Source organism: Hemiscyllium ocellatum, chromosome 43 (assembly GCF_020745735.1).
Source record: "Hemiscyllium ocellatum isolate sHemOce1 chromosome 43, sHemOce1.pat.X.cur, whole genome shotgun sequence".
NCBI lineage: Eukaryota > Metazoa > Chordata > Chondrichthyes > Orectolobiformes > Hemiscylliidae > Hemiscyllium > Hemiscyllium ocellatum.
This window is the reverse complement of record NC_083443.1, coordinates 12,559,378-12,582,852: the sequence shown is the minus strand read 5'-3', so window position 1 is coordinate 12,582,852 and position 23,475 is coordinate 12,559,378. Positions and strand designations below refer to the sequence as shown.

The 23,475-nt window shown below is 41.8% G+C and overlaps 2 protein-coding genes across 5 annotated transcripts in view; one reads left to right on the top strand and one right to left on the bottom strand.

Annotated features, from left to right (window-relative positions):
- The first annotated feature begins 4,459 nt into the window (after positions 1–4,459).
- Positions 4,460–16,879, top strand: fbxl15 (F-box and leucine-rich repeat protein 15). The gene is made up of 4 exons (XM_060854154.1): positions 4,460–4,518; positions 10,075–10,234; positions 11,545–12,047; positions 13,397–16,879. Exons 1-4 carry the CDS (start codon positions 4,496–4,498, stop codon positions 13,584–13,586), a joined length of 876 nt encoding a protein of 291 aa, XP_060710137.1. The 5' UTR covers positions 4,460–4,495; the 3' UTR covers positions 13,587–16,879.
- The window catches only part of cuedc2 (CUE domain containing 2), a 35,317-nt gene continuing 28,667 nt past the window's right edge, over positions 16,826–23,475 (bottom strand). For 3 of the 4 annotated variants that reach the window (XM_060854151.1, XM_060854150.1, XM_060854152.1), the window contains exons 8-9: positions 23,223–23,283; positions 19,907–20,243 (exon numbers count right to left, since the gene is read on the bottom strand). In XM_060854151.1, coding sequence (XP_060710134.1) covers positions 19,941–20,243; positions 23,223–23,283 — 364 coding nt within the window. In that variant the 3' untranslated portion in view covers positions 19,907–19,940. Of the gene's footprint in view, positions 18,130–19,906; positions 20,244–23,222; positions 23,284–23,475 lie in introns of those variants that run through there. The other variant, XM_060854153.1, reaches the window with a different exon arrangement.

Genomic DNA, 23,475 nt, shown 5'->3' with positions numbered 1-23,475 from the left:
CTCTCACTCTCTTTCACTGCCAGTGTACCATCCCCCAGTTCCCCAGCATCTGATTACCCTGCCTCAGCGACAACACAGATTTTCTATTGTACTGTGATTATCCTGCACTCAGCACTCTGTCCTGATACGTCCATTTCACTGGATAATCTTTGGATATTGTATAAGCCTGTGTCTTTTAATATATATGAATGGGATGTGTGTGCTGGGCCAGCATTAGTTGTCTATCTCTAGCTGCACTTGAGAAGGTGGTGGTCAGCTGCCTTCATTCACTACAGCAGTGCAGTTTTAGTTGTGTGAATAGGGAAGAGAAAGGTTAATGAAAGGGACAAAGAGTCAAAGACAGAGAGAGAGATTGGCATTTCCGCAGCAACATTTTGGAGGCGGTCAAAACCCTTCATCTGTAATGAATTACTTCGAATTGCAGACATGTAGCCAGGGCCAGTAATCAAGGAATATGTACGACATCAATGAGTAACCTTTCTGCTGTAGCTGAGGCTGTTTCAGGAGGAAGAATTGGCTAGGACTCCATAACTGACTCACCACTTCCTCAAACAATCTCATGGCATCTCTATCACCCATTGTAACACTGGAACACATTGTAATATTGACACAACTCAAATGACAGCAAATCCAGCAATGCTGCATTCTAGGAAGGTGCAAATGAAGGTTAGGGTTCCCACTCATCTGGTACCTGCCATTTTTAGTCAACTGCATTGATATGACAATTTGCTGACAGACAGATGTGAATCATTCCCAGGGTAGCACAGTGGCTCAGTGATTAGCACTACTGTCTCACAGTGCCAGGGACCTATTCTATCCTCAGGCGCCTGCCTGTGCAGACTTTGCACATTCTCCCTGTGTCTGCGTGGGTTTGCTCTGATTTTCTCTCACTGTCCAAAGGTGTACAGGTTAGGTGGATTGGCCATGTTAGGTTGTCCCATAGTGTCCAGGGATGGGCAGGCTAGTTGGATTAGCCATGGGAATTGCAGGGATTGGGTAGGAGAGGTTGGTTCTGGATGGGATGCTCTATGGAGGGTCGGTATGGACTCAGTGGGCCGAATAGTCTGCTTCCACACTGTAGAGATTCTGTAAGTAGACTGTGGATATTCTCTACCTCATCATAAGCAAGAGCTACTTGGCTGAGGAATTGGAGAGTTGCCAAGCATGACTTAGCTGCAGGGGAGGAGACGATAATGATGTAGTGATGGTGTGGCTGGGGATTGATAATCGAGGAAATAGGAGTTCAGCAGCTGAGAAATTTGGATGAAATAAAGAATATCTGGAATTTCAAGCTTGACTTGTAGTGATGGTGACCAAAAAACTATCATTAAAAGCCACCTCATTCATTAATGTATTTTAGGGAAGGAAATCTACTGCCCTTTTATGGTCTGGCCTACATGTGACTTCAGATTCATTGCATTAACTCTGAATTCTTTAGATTCCCTACAGTGTCGAAATAGGCTCTTTGACACAACCATTCCTCACCAACCCTCCAAAGAGTAACCCACCCCGACCCATTTCCCTCTGACCAATGCACCTAGCACTATGGGCAATGTAGCATGGCCAATTCACCTAACCTGCACATCTTTGGATTGTGGGAGGAAACCCACGCAAACACAGGGAGAATGTGCAAACTCCACACAGACAGTTGCCCGAGGCTGGAATCGAACCTGGTGCTGTGAGGCCCCGGTGGCTCAGTGGTTTGGCCGAGGAAGTCACTCAGTTCAAGGGTAATTAGGAATGGACAACAAATACGGCCTTTTCCAGTGAGGCACACAACTCATGGAATAATATACTTTAAAAAAACTAATGTTTTGAGTCTAGATGATTCTTCATCAGCTTGATGATGACGTTCTGATGAAGAGTCATCTAAACTTGAAACATTAGCTTATTCTCTGTCCATGAATACTGTCTGACCTGCTGTGATTTCCAAAGTTGAAGGCAGGAGGCTGGAAGAACACGGCAAGCCAGGCAGCATTTCCAGCATTTTTTGCTTTCAGTAGATTTCAGCATCTGCAGTAATTTGCTCGTACATTTTAAACAAAGCCAATTCTCTCAGGACAAGTTTGGAATTACAGAGTGACTTAAGAGTTTTTTTTTAAACAGAGGCAACCATTAAAATGAGGAAATGTGAATGGACAACAGCTCACAGCCTCCTCGATCTTCTTCACTTTATGACAAAAATATCAAACTATTGTCTTTACTTGGATTTTGACTATGCTTCAAAAGTATCTCATTGACTGCATCCAAAAATGAAAGCCTCAGTTGAGTGCTCCCCTGCCCATCGAGTAATCAATGGGTTTTCGAAGCAATTTGTCATTTTATAAACAAGTTTGCCCTGAGTGCTGTTTGCGCTGATTGAGGCTGTTGATGTTGCCATGCCCAAGGTTTTCAGACAAATGTGAGGCAATCCACTTCAAATTTGCTGGTTTGTAATGCTCATGCATGTTTTTTTTATTGCTGACTCTGGAGCCTAAAGTACACACCAGAGTCTCTGGAATGAACCTTCAGTATCAATACAGACAGCAAATTCCAGCTCTTTGTTCACAGAAAAGTGCTGCATTGGGATGTCTGCAGTGCCCACTCAGCAGCTTTCAGCTGGCGTGTATTTTACTCATTCACTGTGCTAACCTCCTATCCCAATGTTAATTAATCCAGCACTTAATCAAACCTTGACCTATTAGCTGTAACTCAGCAGCACAGTGGATTACACTGTTGTGTCGCTAAATCCTATTTCAGATGCTTGTCCGGTGCTGAGGCAATGCTGCATTATTAACATTTGGATGGGATATTCAACCAAGGCCCTCTCAGATGGGTATAAATGTTCTTATGGCCCCATTGAGTAGAAGGGCAGGGGAGCACTCAACTGAGGGTTTTGGTTTTGGACTGTAGTCAATGAGGTATTTTTGAAGTGTAGTCAAAATTCAAGTGAAGGACACAGAATGGTTTGCACATAGTAATTTCGCACAAACACTGAGCTAACTTTGGGGATGCTGGTTGAAAGATAAACATTGTTTCCACACAAGAGCAAAGAGGCTATTGTGCAACTACTAGTTAGGTCTCATATGGAGCATTGCCTCCAGTTCTGGGTCACACTTTAGGAATCATGTAACAAAATACATGTATGATTATATGTATTGTATAATCATATGATATAAAAAATGTTAAAGTCACAATTGACCTACAAGCTGCTCTCTCTTTAGACAGAGAGAAAGAGAGAAAGACAACTGGTAGTGGTTTAATCTGAGGGTCACCTCAGGTAAGTGGAGAGGTTGAGAAAGAGAGTCCTCCATGGTAACCTCAGCCAGTGCAAGAATTGAAGTTGCTATGGCATCACACTGCATTACAAACCAGTCAACTGAGCTAAACAGGAAGGATATGAAGGCATTAAAGAGGGTACAGAAAAGATTAATGGTAATAGTCGCGGAGATGAGGAACTTCAGTTATGTGGGTGGATTGGAGAAGTAGGGACTGTTTATTTTGGAGAAATGAGGTAAGGGAAAATTTGATAGAGGCATTCAAAATCATGAAAAGTCTGAGTAAAGTAGATAGAAAAAAAATTATTCCAACTGTTGGAAGGATGGAGAATTAGCAGGCACAGGTTTTAAGTAATTGGTAAATGTCACAATACAGATATGAGGGAAAATCTTCTTTGTGAAGATCTGGAATGCTATTCCTGAGAATTTGGTTCAAATGACACCATGGCAACTAGTGGAATTTATATTAATTCATCAATTTTGAAAAGAAAGCTAGACTTGGTAACAATGACCATGCCAACTATCATTGACTGCTGTAAAACCCATCTGGTTCACCAATGTCTTTGGGGGAGAAAATCTGCCATCCTTTCCTGGTCTGACCTACAAGTGATTCCAAACCCATAGCAATATGGTTGTCTCTTGACAGCCCTCTTAAGTAGCCAAGGAAGTCCCTCAGTTTAGAGCCAATTAAGAATGACAACAATGACATCCCCCAAACAATGACATCAGGTCAATAAATGTCAGTCTTGTCAGTAACATCAATAACCCATGGAATAAAAAAGATCTCAAAACAACTATCAAAACTAATCTAAATGTATAAATTCTGGGCTCCAAATAATAGTCCTGTCAAGCTTGAAATATTAACTCTGTTCCTCCTGCCAGACTTGCTGAGTTTCTCCAGCAATTTCAGTTTTAATTCAGATCTCCAGCAGTATTTTGCTTGTACTTAATTTTTTTCAATTATGTGCATATACTTACCATTCCACAGTTTTGATTCATTTATACATATTATATGTATATGAGAAACATTGAGCTGGAGGATGTGCCCATCACATAGTGATGTGACCTCCTCACCTGCTGACTTACCGGTAAAGAACCACAAGCTGCTGTTGCGATCAGGGGCCGCCAGAGGGCGGGCTCAGCAGCGGCTCCGGGGGAAGGTGAAGGCAGTGACACCCGCGGCGTCTGGGCGGACCCGAGAGGCGGTGACACCGGCCGGAAGTGGTGCGGTGAGTGTCATGGAGACAGGTGAGAGCAGCAGGTGAGGAGCCGCGAGCGGGTCAGACCGAGAGACAGTGGGAGCAAACGGCCCAGAGAGGGAGGGAGGGATCTGTCCCAGACTGTAACCCTTCCCCGAGGAGGGATGTCCAACACTAACCCTTCCCCAGGATGTCCCACATTGTTACCCTTGCATGGGGAGGTAGAGAGAGACGGGGGTGTCCCCCATCTAACTCCTCAGTGGAGTGATTTGGGGAGAGAGGATGATGTGTCCCTCCAAGTAACTCTTCTTCAGAGGACATTGTCCCCTGCATCTCTATCTTTCTGCCATATCTTACCTCCTGTCTGCCAGACTAGAGGTATGTACCACCTCCTTGCCTTTCCCATTGGATGTCCCACCTATATCACCTCTGACCTTTTCCCCAGGATGAGATGTGTTTCCCAATCCTCAGCTGGGAATTTTTTGCAACCCTATTAGGAAATTTCAGACTCTTCCTGTGCTTTCTGGATTTTTAAAAAAATTGATAATGAGCCCTTTATATAGGTTCTACCCTCCACCATATGTAACTGATACAGGTGAAGTGTGGGGGTCAAACACATCTGAAATCCAAACAGCAAATGCTGGAAGGCACCTGAAACACAGCAACATCTAAATAAAGCTGCACAATGTTTTGGTTCAAACAGGCATTTCATATATTTCATCATCATGGCCACCATGCACTGTTCTGCAATTCCAGAACTTTATCTTCATTCACTAATTATCACGAGCCAGAACTCAGTCCCTGTGCTATGGTCATGTGCAGATGTGCCCTCATTTTCTATCTCCAATATGAAATGATTGGACAGGGAATGGCCAGTTAATTGACTTAGATGCCCACACTCATGGAGTTGGTGTGTCATAATCAGACACTTCCTACCTTTCCCCTCCCCCACTTCCTGCAACTGGCTAAACTGGGAGAGACAAAAACATTTGAGACTAATTGGTTGGTTTGGAGGACTATCTGGTGGGAAACAACCTTTAAAATTCCCCCACAGCACCCATTTGTGATTAATCAGCACAAGTGATCACATTCTTCAAGCTGTTATGTGTCTTTTTGTGTATTGGTACAAACTCTGTCTTAGTCATGAACTAATTCAGCTCCACGTTGAGGGCATACAGTCAGCATCCAACGAGACCAGCTGGCATTGGGAAAGATGTCCAGTGTGGTTGATGTTAAAAATGAAGGTGTGTGTAAGCAAACAACCTATGAGTTCTAGGACTAAATGCTCCAACACAGCCCACAGAAGATAGGAAGTGTGATAATGGCTTCAGGTCACTATGGTCGAGTGGTCAGGCTGGGGATTGAGTTTGTCACTGATGAGACTGGTCTAAGTTTGTAGGGAGATCTCAGTTATCTGTAAGAATAATAAAGGTGGTTATGGTAGGGGATTTTAACTTTCCAAACATAGACTGGGACTGCCATAGTGTTAAGGGTTTAGATGGAGAGGAATTTGTTATGTGTGCACAAGAACATTTTGATTCAGTATGTGGACGTACCTACTAGAGAAGGTGCAAATAAGGCAGGGCAGGTGACTGAGGTGTCAGTGGGGCACAATGCAATGTGTAACTGGGTGGCAACCTTTGATGATCTTTGAAATGGGCCTGATGTATGTGCATACATGCTTGTGTGATGGGATTAAGCAATTGCTGTCAAGTGAACTCCACCAGGTAAAGGACATTTTACAATAGAACATCCTGTTTGTCCCACGGTGAGAATGATGTGACGGTACCCGATTATACCTGGTGTTACAAAGCATGCAGGAGCTAAAAGAACAATTTCTCCTTTCTGCTGTTCCCTGTCAACTTTTAAATCTTCATTTACAAAACTGTTCTCCCAGTAAGAAATTGTAAGAATAAAGGGTTTACCACTTAAGATGAAGATGGGAATGTTTTTCTCTGAGGGTTGAGTCTGTGGCATTCTCCTCTCTTGAAAGTGATGGAGGCACAGTCATTGAATCTTTTTAAAAATTCAAGAATTTTAAAATATTTGTAAGATTTTTGATTGACAATGGAGTCAAAATGTTATGGACTGTAGGTAGGTAGGTGGGATAAGAGTTATCACTTGGTGGAGCTGGCTTGAGGGGAAGAATGGCCTATTCCAATCTGTGTGTTTGTATGTTCTCCTTAACTAAGAGCTATTTAGGATTCTCCTATATTGTTACTACCCATGTCATAACGACTTCTGTCACTTTGAAGCTCTCTGTTCTTTTGGCATTGACTTTAAATTCATGTCCTTTTAGCTACTCACTCACTGCCCATTGGAAATGATAATTTTTCTTTCTCTTAAGTTTTTTTCCTGGGATATGGGAGTTGCTGGCCAGGCTAGCATTTGTACTAATTCCTCATGATCTTTGAGAAGCTAGTGGTGTGCTGACTTCTCGGATTGCTGTAGTCCGTGTGACGTAGGTAGACTTGTTAGGAGGAGAATTCCAGAATTTTGACTTGTGAAGGAATGGCGATGTATTTCTAAGTCAGAATGGTGTGAGATTTGGAAGGGAATTCACAGGTGGTTGATTTGGATGTGAATATAGGAGGTATGGTTAGTAAGTTTGTAGATGACACCAAAATTGGAGGTATAGTGGATGGCAAAGAAGGTTACCACAGAATTCAATGGGATCTTGACCAGATGGGCCAATAAGACAAGGAGTGGCAGATGGAGTTTAATTTAGATAAATGCGAGGTGCTGCATTTTGGAAAGGCAAATCAAGGTAAAACTTTCTACTTAATGGTAAAGTCCTGGGGAGTGTTCCTGAACAGCGACCTTAGAATGCAGGTTCATAGTTCCTTGAAAGTGGAGTTGCATGTAGACAGGATAGTGAAGAAGGCATTTGATATTCTTTATTCTGGGCCCTGGAGGGAGAGAGAACGATTGCTAATATACACAGGAACATGGGTTCTCTGTCTTCTCTGGAATAGTAGTTTCTCAGTGAACTATATAATCATTTTACAGGGAGGAGCAAATACAGTCACCCATTCAATATGTATGTTGCCTTTACGATCAGCGAGTGTCAATAGCAAAGGTTAAGCCATCTGCTGTTACACAATGAATAACTGGCTTCAAATAATGAATACTTTTAGTCTTGTTAAACTGACCTCACATTCTGAATGCTTCCAATATTGTTAAATGGCTCTACATAATGAATGCTTTTCCATCTTGTTAACCCATTACCCTCACCTGTAGCCCCCCCTTTGTTAACTGCAAGTTCTCATCTGAGTCATGCTCAGCTGAACCTCCTGTTTCACAAAACTCAGAACATAATTCTTTCCCTACTTGCTATTCCCTATATACATTCTCAATCCTACTCTGGTGAAGATAGTCTCACTTTCTTTCTTCTAATGTTAATGTCTCTGCATGTAGTTGATCATATTTTGCTGCATTGGTGCACTCACCTTTTCGCTTGTGTTTATTATTATTTTCTAAAAAGTGGTAAATATTCATGTTACATCCAAGGTGCCAGCTAAATTAACTATTGACAAACACTTTTAACAGTGGAAAACATGATGGAAACCTCTTAATGCCATGTTTCTCCTTCGATCCTGTATGAGTGCCAGTGAAGCATACTTGTTGTGAAGTCTTTGGAGTATTTTAATTCTTCACAATATGCTGACAGCTAATTTAGGATCATCAATCTGCCTCAGTATGGTGCACCTACATACTGGAAGCTATATATACCAATACACAGGGCCCAGTCCTTTGCAGACAGGATGTGAACAAACGCTGAACCTGTTTCAACTCAACAAAATAGGTAACTGTCATTCTTTGGTTTATTTCTTTGCTCAGTAGTGCCCTATCAGAGTCAAGCAACCTGGTTTAAAATTTAAACCAGGCCAGTTAGCTGTCAATCAGCATCAATGGGTATATTCTCCAGTGTCCACATGCTAACCAGTTATCACTCTCCTCCCATGCTGTATGAATGTTGGTTCTCCCCTTGAATTTGTATTCCTGCAAAATGTCTTGAAGAGTGCAATACTCAAGTTCTGTATTACCGAATGACTATTAGCTTGATCATCAGCCCTGCTCATTAGAGCATCTCTCTGCCTCTTGTTGTTTAGGGCAGTTCCTCACCACTCAGTTTCTTCCTGTTTCTACACAGCCTGAGAGTGGTGTGGGTGGCTATGGTCAAATTCCTGCAGTGATTTTCTGGGATCAGGAACTTTTCTCCCAGCATGAGCATTCATCCCTCCAGAGTCTCAGAAGCCAGGAGCCAGAATGAATGAGACTCTTTGGAAAGGACATTGGAGAGAGTGGACTGAGCCACAGGGAGAATGTAACACAAAAATGCCAGCCTCTATGAGCTGGAGGGTGCGATAACTGTGCCATTGAGCTGGGTGAGAAACAGCTTAATGACAGAGTACGGGCACACTGTTTCATTAGACACTCTTTTCTGCAGTGGGCGTGTTTCCTACAGGGTAGTTATCACATAGCAGTATGATTAGGCCATTCAGCCCATCAGTCCTGCTCTACCATTTGGTGATGGAATAGCAGCAATATATTTCCAAGTCAGGATGGTGAGTGGCTCGGTGGGGAACTTGCAGGTGGTGGTGTTCTTGTGTTTCTGCTGCCCTTGTCCTTCTCGATGGAACTGGTTGTGAGTTTGGAAGGTACTGTCGAAGGATAGTTGATGAAAATCTTCAGTGCATTTTGTAGACAGTACACACTGTTGCAACTGAAGCATTGGTGTTGAGGGTATGAATGCTTGTGGATATGGCGCAACTCAAGCAGACTGCTTTGTCCTGGATGGTATCAAGTTTCCAGAGTGTTATTGGAGCTGTACCCATCTAAGCAAGTGAGTATTCCATCACACTCTTGATTTGTGCCTTGTAAATGATAGATAGGCCTTGGGGAGTCAGGTGGTGAGTTAGTCACTGAAGGATTCCTAACCTGAGTATAACAATACTTTCCAATCTCTCTTCATTGAAGTAATATGCTGTCTTCACCTGCCTAGTGGCCTGAGGCTAAAGTTGTGTTATCTCCTATGGTAATCATCCTAGTGACACATGTATATTGACATTTAGGGAGGCTATGAGGGTCCTTTTGGTTTGTGGACAAAGTAATATATATTACAGTTAAAATTGGGGAAAGAATGTATAGGATAAAGTGAGGAGTCAAGGAGTGTGGTGCTGGAAAAGCATGGCCAGTCAGGCAGCATCTGAGGAGCAGGAGATTCGACGTTTTGAGCATAAGCTCTTCCTGAAGAATGTATAGATCTGGTGCTTAGATCCCAGCCTTTGCCTAACCTATATAAATCGTCTGATGTGGTTGATATGTTGTTGCAATGTCTGTCTGTTGAGAGATCCCATGATGCTGCCACGGGCAACCTTCTTCCTTAACCAACACACCCAAAAAGCAAGTTAACCGGGGACTTGTTTCATTGTTGTTTGTGGGATCCTGTATATCAATTTGGCTGCAGTGATTGGAATCTTTGAAGAATTTAATCCATTGGAATTGCAGCACTCTGGGACATCCTGAGAACATGTAAAAGGTTGCTCTCTGTTGGATTCTAGTCAGGCCACCGCTGTACCTGGTTCCTACTTCAAACTCTCTGTCTTTTACCCTAGGTGCCAGTTTCTGGAGCTGCCGTGGGAGGATGTGCTGGTTCCCCATGTCCTGTGCCACCTCCCGCTGTGCCAGCTGGTCTGCCTGCAGCGGGTTAGCAAGCAGTTCCGCACCTTGATCCAGCTTTACTTGGCAAACTATCACACTCTGGACACCTCACAGGTAACTTGTTGGGGACACAGCACCCAGCTGCCAGTTCCTGTGAATCGTTTTGAGCAGGGGAAAGGATGATGGACTGGGAAGATGGCCAGGGTCATGTCATTGATCTGGAACTTACTGTCTGAACGTGGGGAGGCGTTGTGGGGACAGGAAAGCAAAATCAGTCTTAGTTTTCAGAAAAGAATTGGATCTAAACTTGAAAAAGAAAACAGTTACTGAAAATGGTGAGAGAACACAGGGCGGGACTGATTCGATTGCTGTTCCATAGAGCTGGCATAAGTGTAATGGGATGAATGGTCTCCCTGTGTACTGTTAGATTCTCTGACATCATAATCAGTACTGTGCCACATGGGAAAGGTTGAATATTCTATTTTTCCCTCTTGTCACCAGCTCTTTGGAATTATGGGTTCAAGGGTAAAGAGTTGACCAGATGAAAGTTTGGTTCTGATTAGGGCTTGGGTACAGCTCTGCTATTACGTATGCTGTAGGGTGAATGGACAGAGAAAGATGTTTTGCCAGGCACACTCTGCTCCAGTGATCACCCTGCAACACCACATCAGTCCCAATGAAGAGATTTTGATAGAAATTGTTCCTCACTGCATGACTGGCTGAGTCTTGATATCCAGAGAATGTTGCTATCCAATTCAAGAACAGGGTGTAGATGATACTACTCCAAATGGAAGTGACCAATGCAGTGGCAGAAAGCACTGGAGAAGAACTACTCAAAAATAAAAAAAAAACACAGGAAAAATAATTACAGAGAAGTTGTCTTTCACTTGTTTGTTCATTCTGTTTCACAGTGAGATTGCAGCTTGAACAAGGCAACCTGCTGGTATTGAGACTATCGGGAGTGCAGTAAATCTTGTGAACACTGAATGTTTTTGGGAACTTGATGCTATTTAGCTTTGTTAACTGATTGAGGCTTAGCTTTACACAGTGTGTCATAAACAGGAGCTAATAGAGGGCGCTGGAAGTGTATAAAAAGGATACTAACTCCGAACTTCGTATGACATCAGAGTGGTAGGTCCTGGATTTTGTCTGTACTGATGTGGTGAATGGGGAACAGCAGGATCTTTAGCCATTTACTGGGAAGCTGCAGAAATAAATGAAGGCAAAGAATAAAGAGATATCCCAATGAAGTGGGAGGAGGCTTGTACGGTGAGTAGAGCGTTAGCATTTATGTTACCTTGGGTAACCAGCAAGTGACAGGAGGAATTTGGGCCAGCATGGAATAGTTTGTGGAGATACGGAAGGTGAAACGAGTGTGTTAGAAATATTTACTTCTTTCCTTTCTTCCTCTCATTTGAGTTCAGGTCGGGAATGCCATCCCTCAAGACGCTTTCTGCAAGTTACTGAAAGACAACACGGTACTGCACCACTTGATGGTAGGGAGCTGCTCCGATTGGCTGACGGATAGCGAGCTCTTGCCAGTGATTGGTCAAAACCATCACTTGGAGAAGGTTGACATCACGGGCTGCCGAGGCCTGAGCCGACGGTCTCTGGTGGCCTTGTCCCTGAGCTGCCCGAACCTGCAGCACCTTTCCCTCAGGCAGTGCGACTGGGTGGATCCCCTCTCCCTGCGGAGCCTGGCTGATCGCTGCTGCCAACTTCTGTCAGTTGACCTGACCGCCTGTAAGCAGCTGAATGACGAAGCCGTCTGTTACCTTGTCCGGAAGTGCCGAAAGATCAGGTCGCTGTCTCTAGCTGTCAATGCGAACCTCAGCGATAGTTCGGTGCAGGAGGTGGCGAAACAGTGCAGCGAGCTTGAACACCTTGATCTGACTGGCTGTCTTCGCCTTCGGAATGAGTGCATGAGGTAAAGAGCAAAGGTCTGAACTTCAAATATTCTGAACTTTAGTAAAGTGTCCCTCATAAAGAGATTACTGTCTGCAAAACAGTGGATAAGTTATTTTCAGTCTTGGATTCACAGTTGGGAGAAGAAGGCATAATGAGTGTGTCACTGGCCTAGTAATCCAGAACCCCAGATTAATGCTGTGAGGACACTGGGTCAGATCCTCCCCCAGAACCTAATATTTCAAGTGAATTCAGGTAATAAATCTGGAACTGAAAGGTAATCTCAGTAATGGTAACTAACTTACTACTGTTGTAAAAGCCTATGGGTCCCTAATACTCTTGGAAGGAAATTTGCCATTTACTCAGTATGGTCTACATGTGACTGATTCTTAACTGCCTTCTGAAATGGCAGAGCAAGTCACTCTGTTCTAGGGCAATTAAGGATTGGTATCAAATGTTGCCCTTACCAACGATGCCCACATCCATGAAAGAATAAAGAAGAAAACAACCAGAAGTGAGTTCTCAATGTGACTGCCTCAATGGTGTTTAAAACCATCTCGAAAAATTTGAGTCAGCAAAAAGTGACTGTTGATTCATCAATATCTTTTAAGTAGGGAATCTTGCCATACTTACCTGCTCTGGTATCATGTGAGTCTAACTCGGTTCACTCTCAACTGCCATCTGGTGTGGGCCCAGCAAACCATTCATTTGTATCAGATTCCATTACTTTCTCAGCAGAACTAGTTTGAAATCTGCACTATTTATTCTCTTGGAATAAATGTACAAAAAATAAAAATGAAGCTAGGATTGTACATTAGGTTCAGGATGGTATTACAGCACTCAGATGGGTGGATTCTGACAGTACCATCCAGGGTGATATTGGAATATGAGAATCAGCTTATAATAAGTGTGACATGATCAGTAGCAATAAGTATTCGTCCCCAGGGTTTGGACAGGGGAAAGAAAAACACCAAGGTTTATCATTAACTCCTTGTGGAAATGGGTCATGGACAGGTACAGACCTGATTACAGTACTTCTCGTCTTCAGGATTCCAGGATCTTGGGAATTTTATTCCACCAACAAATCATTACATGGGAAAGAAATGGGTGTCCTCCTGACCAAAATATTGCTTAACAAGATATGACCAAAATTTCCACTTGAGGTTTGTTCAGAGCTTTCAAAATCCAACATAGCACAGTAGAAATGTTTATAAACAATATTTCAATAAAGCTTGTGCTTTTCCTTTGATCTGTTGTACTGAAGTCGTTGTGTAACAAATGCTTTTTATTTCCCTGAATAGTTGATAGTTTAAATTAGTGACATTGTGTGACTTGTACTAGAAAAAAATTCCAACGCCTTGTGTTTTCCAGGACAGTTGCAGAATATTGCACGAATCTCCACTCGCTGAAAGTGAACCATTGTCATAACATAACTGAAGGGAGTTTAGAAGTTTTGCGCAAGAGAGGTGTGGATATTGATGTGCAGCCACCACTCCAGCGGGCACTTGTCCTTCTGCAGGACGTTGTGGGTGTTGCTCCATTTATCAACCTTCAGATCTGAACTATTTGGGTGAACTGGTTCCTCCATCCCACACATATGCACTCAAAACTTGTGGTGGTTATGTAAACTTATATTAAAGTAGATGGTATAATATTTCAGCAGTGAACTGCTAATCCTTTGTCAAATGTGCAGTATTTCCATGGCTAAGTGTAATATTGAACTGAATCAAGACCAGTTACTGACATCCTGTTCAGGTGTGGGTTGCTGTGGTGCAGAGTCATTGAGATGAAGTTCCTCTGTAAATGATTTTTGGTACTGTATATTGACAAGTGGCTATGTGGGCTATGATAGTTTTACTTCTGTTTACAAAGTGAACCGCAAAAGCCAAAATGTTAACAGTAAATCAACAGTCTTGTCTTTCCAGCTCATCTAAAAAGGTACCAGTATTTATTTGATTTAAGAGATTGTAGTTATTCACTTACATTCAAGCTGTTTTAGTCTGGAAGGTAACAGGTGGAGTGTTTGCAGTTAGCAGCATGCAGCTGATGACTAGTCATGGTCTATGGAAAGCACAGTAACATAGGTATGGTAACATGAGTGTGTTAATTTTAAGCAGAGTTAACACATTTCTCACAAGTGACTGCAACAGGTAAGATTAGGAAGGGGGCCTGAGTAAGACCAGGACTAAGTGCATTTATTACATCCTGCAAAAAGACAGGTTCACATTTAATATCTTTTACCTGCAGGGTGTGTTGTTTAAAGTGGTGGCAATTGGATGGGTATGTTCAAGGAAGAACCACAGGCTACCTGTGTGAGGACTGTTTGGGAAGAGACTGGATGTCCACTGTGAAAAGATGATTGGGATGGAGACTTCAAAATCATGCAAGTGTCAGAGAAGACACACACATAGATGTGTAAACCTTGCACAATAGAAGAGCAAGAGTTGAGTTTTAAAGAGAACTGTTGAGAGTGTGTTGCTAGAAAAGCACAGCAGGTCAGGCAGCATCTGAGGAGCAGGAGAATTGACGTTTCGGGCCAGAGCCCTTCATCAGGATTGAACGAAGCCTCATCAGGAGCCTGATGATGGACTCCAGCCCGAAACGTCTGTTTTCCTGCATGTTGGATGCTGCCTGATCTGCTGTGCTTTTCCAGCAACACACACCACTCTGATCTCCAGCATCTGCAGACTTCACTGTCTCCGTATCAGAGAATTGGTCAGGGGGCGGGTAGGAGCATCCTAGAACAATTGAAACAAGATTTGTTTTTGTATCTTGGAATGAAGGTAGAAATGAGCTGTGCCTGGCTTTAGAACTGAGATTAGAGCCAGAAAAATCCCTAGATATGACTGTTGCTTGAGTAATATTTTTGGTAGTGGAGTTATGGTCGTAGAGTTGGCCGTAGCCAGGTGGAGGCCCTTCTGCCTCACTGATCTGCTTGGAACAGACAGATGAGCTTCAACAGCCACTTTTAGCAACGTACCATTTATCTTTTCACAAAGTTATTTTGATCTCCCTCTCTAAACTGTGAATCTTGGTCCTAAATTCACCTACTTCAGGAAATACTTCACACTGTCTACACTTAAAATTTGGAAAGGCAATCAACTTCCCCTGCTCTAGTTTAAGTCTGTAATACCTGATCCCTAACAGTAGCCCATCAGATCTACACAATGCTTCCTTTGAGGAGAGTAGGTCTTTTGATATGCTCATGGAATCAGTCAACATTGATTCCATAATAGGTGGGACAAAATCACCCACAGCATTTCCAACATTGGCCATAGCTCCACAGTGGCCCAGATACACAGCACCAAGCACCCCAGTGAGCTCCTGATAGCTCCTATTCCTGTTTTCAACCATTTGTAACCATTTTTGATGACAGCTGTGAAAGACCTTCCCAGAATCAGACTAAAGAGGAGGCTGCTATTTGGTCCATTGCATACTCATCTCTTAAAAATGACACTGTCCTAACATAACACACCAACTATAGTACGCCTTCCCTGAAACCTTGCGAAGCTGTCTTTTTTTTAAGTAAGTACGCATTGCACTTCTGTTTTGATTGAATCAGCTTCCAGCACCTTTTCATGCAGCACATTCCAGATCATAACCTGTATAACTGAAAAGAAATTCCTCAATATCCCCTCTGGTTCTTTTGGCTAATTATCTTAAAGCAGTTAAAAGGTAAGATACTGTGAATGCTGGAGAAACTCAGGAGATCTAGCAACATCTGTAGAGAGAGAAACAGAATTAATGTTTTGAGTCCAGCATTACTGTTCAGGAAGAGTCAAGCTAGACTTAATGTTAACTATTGTCTCCAGCGATACTGGTAGACCTGAATTTCTATGCATTTTCTGTACTTGCATCTTAAGTCAGTGTACGTTCATTACCTATAAACTTGTCAGTAGAAAGATTTTTATTTACTCTTTTCAAACACACTCAATCTTAAATATCCTGTAAATCACCCCTAGTCTTACCTTCCTGGTGAATAATGTCAGTTTCTGTAGTCTTCGAGATCAGTAGTCAGTATCATTTTTGGTACTATTTTAGTAAATCTCCATTGCCTCATCTGAGAAGACAAGCCAATGATCTTGATCTGAACATTCTTAGCTCAAGAAATTAATTGCATAATTATTTTCAAACTGAAACTCATACAGCTCTATTGTTAGAAGGCTGTGGTTCTATGCTCCATTCCAGTACTTTGAGATATAATCGGAGTTGAAATTACAATGCAGTATTGAAGGGAAGCTAAGCTGTCAGTCATATGGTTTCCAGATGAGCCATGAAAGATTAACTCTGATATCCTGGCCAATGTTTACAGAGGATTGGGAATCCTGACCGACTGTCAGCCCTGGTCACTGCTGTCTATGAACATTGGCAAATAAAAGTTGCCAATTTCTGCACAATAAATAACTTATTTCAAGAAAATGTGTTGTGGTTATGAATCACTTGGGAATATCCTGAGAAAATGTTATATAAAGTTCATTTTCTCACCTGAATAATTGAGCTCAAGAACTACAGTATTTACCAACAGTGTTCTTGATTAGGGATGCTGATTTAACCAGTTATTCTGATACAGCTATATTGTCAATGCTATAGGGTGGATCTTTCTAATGGTTTTTTGTACACTAGTGCAATTTGTTACTAGAGTATCTCTTAGCCAGTGTGTGTTGGCCCAGACCAGGTCAAGGAGGAAGGTTCCTTGAAGGAAATGAAAAATATCAGGCAGCATGCTGATAGCAAAATTATCAAAACCCATTTTATTACTGAGAAGCAACACAGCAAATTTATTGAATGTAAACAGTGCCACAGAACACAGAATCATACACACTGTAAACATAAGTGAACAGATTATAATAAAAGCAGTACAAATTATTTATTTATAGATTGCTATATTCTTTCACAGACAGGTACAGTGATTAAAACAAAACTGTCTAAAACCTCAACTCACCCCACTGCTTCAATCATTATCGACAAAATCACATCATTTTTAAAGTGCCATACTAATATTATATATATTAACCAAATTCCAGCTGGGGAGATACAGTTTTGAAGAACACGTGCACTGAGAACTTTTACATTCTGATCAGTCTGTGCATCTGAGGTGTTCAAACTTTCTTGCTCCTATTCTTTCATGAACCATTATAAGTTTATATCAAACTAACAAACCTAATTTTAGCTCTATTCATAAAAAATAATTTAAAACTAGGCTACTCCACTCAGTAAATTCTTTTAAAGGGAAGTAGCTTTCCTGATTAAAAAAATTAAAAATCCAGTCTTTAGCTCCTCCAACAAATAATGAATCCCATTTGCAGCAATTTATCAAAGGGAGCTCAAAGTGAGTTGCAGCTAGAGACATCTAAATGAAATGACTGCACTTTTCCTTTAAGGTGCTCTGTTGGTCATAGAAGCCTCTGAAGTGAGCACACAGTAATAGAAACACTGAGATCATCAGTGGATCCCTGCTTGACCACTTAATTGACTTGGAGAGGGACGTTTTTTTAAAAAATACTTTATCCAAACCCACACTGAAAAATGTTTATCTATTTAACACTATGGAAGGAGAGTTAAAGTTTAAAAAAATCTACTGAAGTAATGACATCAAGGCCACATTTAGATAATGCTGTTCTGAAGCAGTGTGTCAGTGAATTCAGCTGTACAATGTTACTATATTTGTGTACTACAAGATGCAGAGCCCTAAGCTGCAATAATGCAGTGCTCACAGTAACAATGTCAAATGGAAAAAAATATTGCTGGGGTCTTAAGGAAATCAGCATTCTCAGTGATTAAGTGACATAGACCCCTTTGTAAGAAAGAGACGAATGAATGCTTTGCACTCTTACCCCCACCCATTGTCCAGTTCTGAAAAGAAAAAATATTTTATCCTTGAACTGTGTTGGATACAGGAAATAAGGGAATGAAGTTAGCCCATGCTGGATCTGTCTGGGAAGCACTCAATTGGCATCTCAGTGGAATTTATATTTCCTGGCAGGTTTAAGGTTGATGTAGGTTTTCTTCATTTCTTCACTTTCAGTTTTCTTGACTTCAGTGTATCGTTCTCCCTTTGTGCTCACTACCTGGTTGTCTATGTATCGGATAAGCTTCTTGGGAGCCTGGTAGGAAGCAGAGGAGACAACTCTATCAGTCAAAAACCAGTCTGGTGGTGCCCATTTATTCCCACTGTGTATTACAAATTGTTGGCAACAGAAAATTTGGATGTGGATGGGACATTATTAAAGCCAGAGCAGGGCATCCCAAAATGGGTGTCAGGACCACATGGGATTGTGAGCTCGAAGGCAACAATGGCTGAATCCCTCTCCCTGCTCTGAGGTCTTCTGCACTGCTCCTCCACACTGTATCACAAACTATAGAATCATGGCATTTACCAAGCCTCAAAATAGGGTCGCACAAGGAAAATATTTGGGAAGCACTGGGCTACAGCCAGTTACTTTGCCTTCAAATCAAGCTGGTGTGACGCAAGTGTGTGCCATCTTCAAGCTGTCCCCTGAGCTCAGACCATATGAACAAGGAACTATATTGCCTTTCTTTTGCTGCCACCAGGTCAAAATTACTTCGATAGCTCTACAGCTGTTCCTGTTCTGCTGGGTAGCTCCCTCAGATTTTCCTGTTGATTTGGTGAGAATCAATATACTGAACCAAACCAGATAGCAGAAGAGAATGCCCTTGAAGGAGCTTCTCTTTATGTCTTCTCACTCACCACATCCCTCTATTATCTGAACTGTCTGAACCTGCACCCAAATGTCCCAGCTTCTCAAAATCTCTCCCTATAACTGAAGTTCTTCACCCCAGCGTAAGTGTTTTTCATATCTCTCCAATGCGTTTGCATTCTTGCTAATGTTCTGGTGCCTAGAACTGGAATCAGTAAATACAATATTTGTAAAGATTAATTTGACTTCCTTGAAGTCAGAGGCCCCTATTTCTAAAAAACAAGTATTTCGATAGCCTTCCTGAGCACCTGTGTTGTGGAAATTGAAGTGTTACCTTTGATGAGACACTTATTGTACTTGAAACATGACTAAGTGTATCAAGCGAATGAGATCAATTTTCCAAAAAAATATCACTTTGTGCTCAGATCCAGGGTCTGAGATTTTGGGCATCATGCTATTTCTTAAATTTGTCAGATTTGGACCTAATTTACATGGTTGAATTACAGCAAGAAATCATAACTGCACAGGTAGACACGTAGAACATAGAACATTACAGCATAGTACAGGCCCTTTGGCCCATGATGTTGCACTGACATACTTATAAGTAAATTGCAAATCGGCATAAAGACCATTTTGCTAAACTATCCTGGTCAATGATCTATCACATCATTCAAAACATTTTTGCAAATGACTTCATCTAGTTCTTGAATTATAAAGGAAAAGTTTTCCAAAATGATAAACACAATTAATTGTTTAATTCAGCTATGCAATTCATTTCTGCATTTCTTCATTCAAAGGTTAACCTTTATATTAACAGCTTACAGCACAGAATTTCCTGTGCCTTGCATTCTTCATTGGCTGGACTCTATTTATAAGCAACACACAGGCTTAACTACTTGGAATGTCCAATTTTAACCTTTCCTCAAATTTTTTTGTTAAAATTATCAAGCCATGTTTTCACTTCTACCAATCTATACTTGAATGACAATTTTTACATCAATAGGGAGGCACTCTGTTGACACTGCATCATTGTAGGATACGATCAAAATACCATAGGTGCTTGTACGGACACTCCCTGGAGGGCTAAATGCTCATTTACACTCGCAAGGTTTGTGAAGGTTTGTAGCTCAGGTTGAGGTTTAGGGTGTAGGTTTGCTCGCTGAGCTGTAGATTTGATATCCAGACGTTTCATTACCTGGCTAGGTAACATCATCAGTGGCGACCTCCAAGTGAAGCGAAGCTGTTGTCTCCTGCTTTCAAATTATATCTTTATTTTGGATGGGGTTCCTGGGGTTTGTGGTGATGTCATTCTCTGTTTGTTTTCTGAGGGGTTGATAGATGGCATCTAGATCTATTTGCTTGTTTGTGGCGTTGTGGTTGGAGTGCCAGGCCTCTAGGAATTCTCTGGCATGTCTTTGCTTAGCCTGTCCCAGGATAGATGTGTTGTCCCAGTCGAAATGGTGGGTTTTTTCATCCGTGTGTAGGGCTATGAGGGAGAGGGGGTCGTGTCTTTTTGTGGCTAGCTGGTGTTCATGTATCCTGGTGGCTAACTTGACAAACTCACAAAAAAAAAGACAACACCGATAACACAGGGGCATGGATGAAGAACTTATCAGACTGGACCCTATCAGACACAGAAGAAGCGGTACTAGTCAAAGGATTAAATTTCAATTATGGAGACACTGACAAGAAGGATTTCCTAGCGGCATTAGGAACCACATTGAAGAACAACAATCTCACGGAAGAAACACAACAAACGATCAGACAGACAGTTGCACCTACTCTGAGCCGAAAAAGGGAAGGAAACAAACTGAACACACAAGAAAAGAAAGCCCTAGAAAATCTCAAAAAAGACAAAAACATCGTTATATTACCTGCAGACAAAGGTCAGCTCACAGTCATCCTGAAAAGAAGGGACTACATAGAGAAAGCCAATGCACTATTCGCAGCCACCAACACCTACCAAAAGGTGGCGCTAGACCCTACCCCACAATTAGGAAACAAAATTACATGTCTCCTAAGAAAATTACACAATTCCGGACAATTAAACAAGACGGAATTCCAGAAAATGAAAGCTGACGGGACCAACACCCCACGATTCTACGGACTACCAAAAATCCACAAACCAGGAGCACCCCTCAGACCTATAGTCTCACTACCTGCAACACCAACTTACAGACTGGCCAAAGAACTAAACGCAACACTGAAGTACCCAGTAGAAGAGTCACAGCACTCCATCCACTCCACCCAGGAATTCCTAAAAATCAAAAACACCAAAGTAGAGGAAGACGAAGCAATGATCTCATTCGACGCAACAGCACTGTTCACCAGCATCAACATCGACCTGGCAAAGGAAACACTCGCCACACTTTTAGAACAGACCATCACACACACACACCATCCAATATCAATCACATTACCAACGAAATCATGAAGCTAGTGGACCTGTGCCTCACCACCCACTTCACTTTCAACAACATAGTCTACAAACAAACCAACGGCACACCCATGGGATCTCCGCTATCAGGATTCATAGCAGAAACGGTAATGCAAAGGCTAGAACAAACAGCCCTACCAATCATCAAACCAAAATTCTGGGTTCGCTACGTAGATGACACCTTTGTCATCAAAAAATGAAACAAGATAGAAGAGACATTTAACATCATCAACAACACCCTCACAGGCATAAAGTTCACAATGGAGGAAGAAACTGACAACAAACTCGCATTTCTGGACGTCATAGTGGAAAGAAAGGACAAGGGAGAATTACAAACCTGCGTATACAGAAACTCGACAAACACTGACCAAATACTCAACTACACCAGCAACATCCCAACACACACAAACAAATTTGTATCAGAACACTTATCCAACGAGCCACCACACACTGCAGCACAGACGAACTTCGAAAAACAGAGGAGAACCATCTATATGACGTATTCAAGAAGAACGGATACTCAAAAAACAGTGCGCAGATTCCTCAAGAACAAACCACGACATGCAGACAAAACACAGCCAGAAACCCTAACCACCTTACCATATATCAAAGAAGTTTCAGAAATGACAGCCAGACTACTGAGACCCCTCGGAATCCTAGTAGCACACAAACCCACCAACACTCTCAAACAAAAACTAACAAACTTAAAAGACAAACAAAAACTAACAAACTTAAAATACAACCCATGGACAAAACCAACATCATCTATAAAATTCCAAGGACTGCCACAAACACTACGTAGGACAAACAGGAAGATAGTTAGCCACCAGGATACATGAACTCCAGCTAGCCACAAAAAGACACGACCCCCTCTCCTTCATAGCCCTCATGGATGGAAAAAACCACCATTTCGACTGGGACAACACATCTATCCTGGGACAGGCTAAGCAAAGACATGCCAGAGAATTCCTAGAGGCCTGGCACTCCAACCACAACGCCATAAACAAGCACATAGATCTAGATGCCATCTATCATTCCCTCAGAAAACGAACAGGAAATGACATCACCACAAACCCCAGGAACCCCATCCAGGAGAAAGATATAAATAGAAAGCAGGAGACAACAGCTTCACTTCACTTGGAGGTCACCAATGACAATGTTACCTAGCCAGGTAATGAAACGTCTGGATATCAAACCTACAGCTCAGCGAGCAAACCTACACCCTAAAGCTCATTTACACTGTTTAGCAGGGAATTACTTATGCAGTACTGGAATAGTCACAGAGAAATGGCAAGTCTTCTACTTCATTCGGACTGAATAGTACAGCTCAATTAAAATAACTAACAATGTATCTGCTGGAAATGAGTAACAGAAAAATAGAAAACACAACAAACAAGTAAGACCAATACAGCACAGTTCATTAACAGTAAATAGAAAACAATCTTATAGCATTGAAAAAGGAAGCCATCAACCCATCTTGCCCATGACATTTCTTTGTAAGAACTGTCTAAATTAATCCCAATCAGTACTCTTTTTTTGTCCCCTTAGCACTGCAGAGATAACAGCTCAGGTCTCAATCATATGACCAGCAACTGGTATGGTTTTAAACAACTTCCTTGTGTGCTTAGCAATGGGAGAAATGGACTTTAGCACTCATTGCCAAATGTAATTAGTGGTAATAACACTTTCCTCTTGATCTAGTATGTACAACCTGAAAAGGTATTTAAACATTCTATCACAGCTTTAATAGTGAACTCAGTATTTGCAAAGGCAAGACCATGAGAAATAGGCAGGAAGAGTGGGCCTATAAGAGCTGGCATTGACATGATGGGCCACATGGTCTCTGTCTGTACTATCAGATTTTATTGATATCCAGTACAATTCCAGATCACTGGTGTGTTATGGTTGAAGGCTTTATTGGGAGTTGAGAATGCAGAATGGAAGGGCTAGCAGGGATTACAGGAGTGGCATGGAGTGCGGACATTGAAGGATTTTACAACATTTATGGTGTGCGAGGTGCAGCAAAGCTCAATATGAATAGCAGTGTTGATCATGCCCATTAAGTCCTGATCCAAGATTTACATTTCAGATAATCTCTTACCGCTTTGGGTGCAATAGGCTTGTGTGTTTTGACGTCGTCCTCATTATCCACCATCATATACCTGGAATTGTAATATTGAAAACATACTTTACCCAGGAAGAATATCAGAGTCTGTGCAAAGGATACAAAACTTTACTCTGGTAGCCATCTAGCCAGTGCATCTAAAATTTCATTCCTATTTGATTTAATGTGTACTTCACTAATGAGAGAGTCATATTGCTTTCATCAATTTTTTTGACAAAATAATAATGAA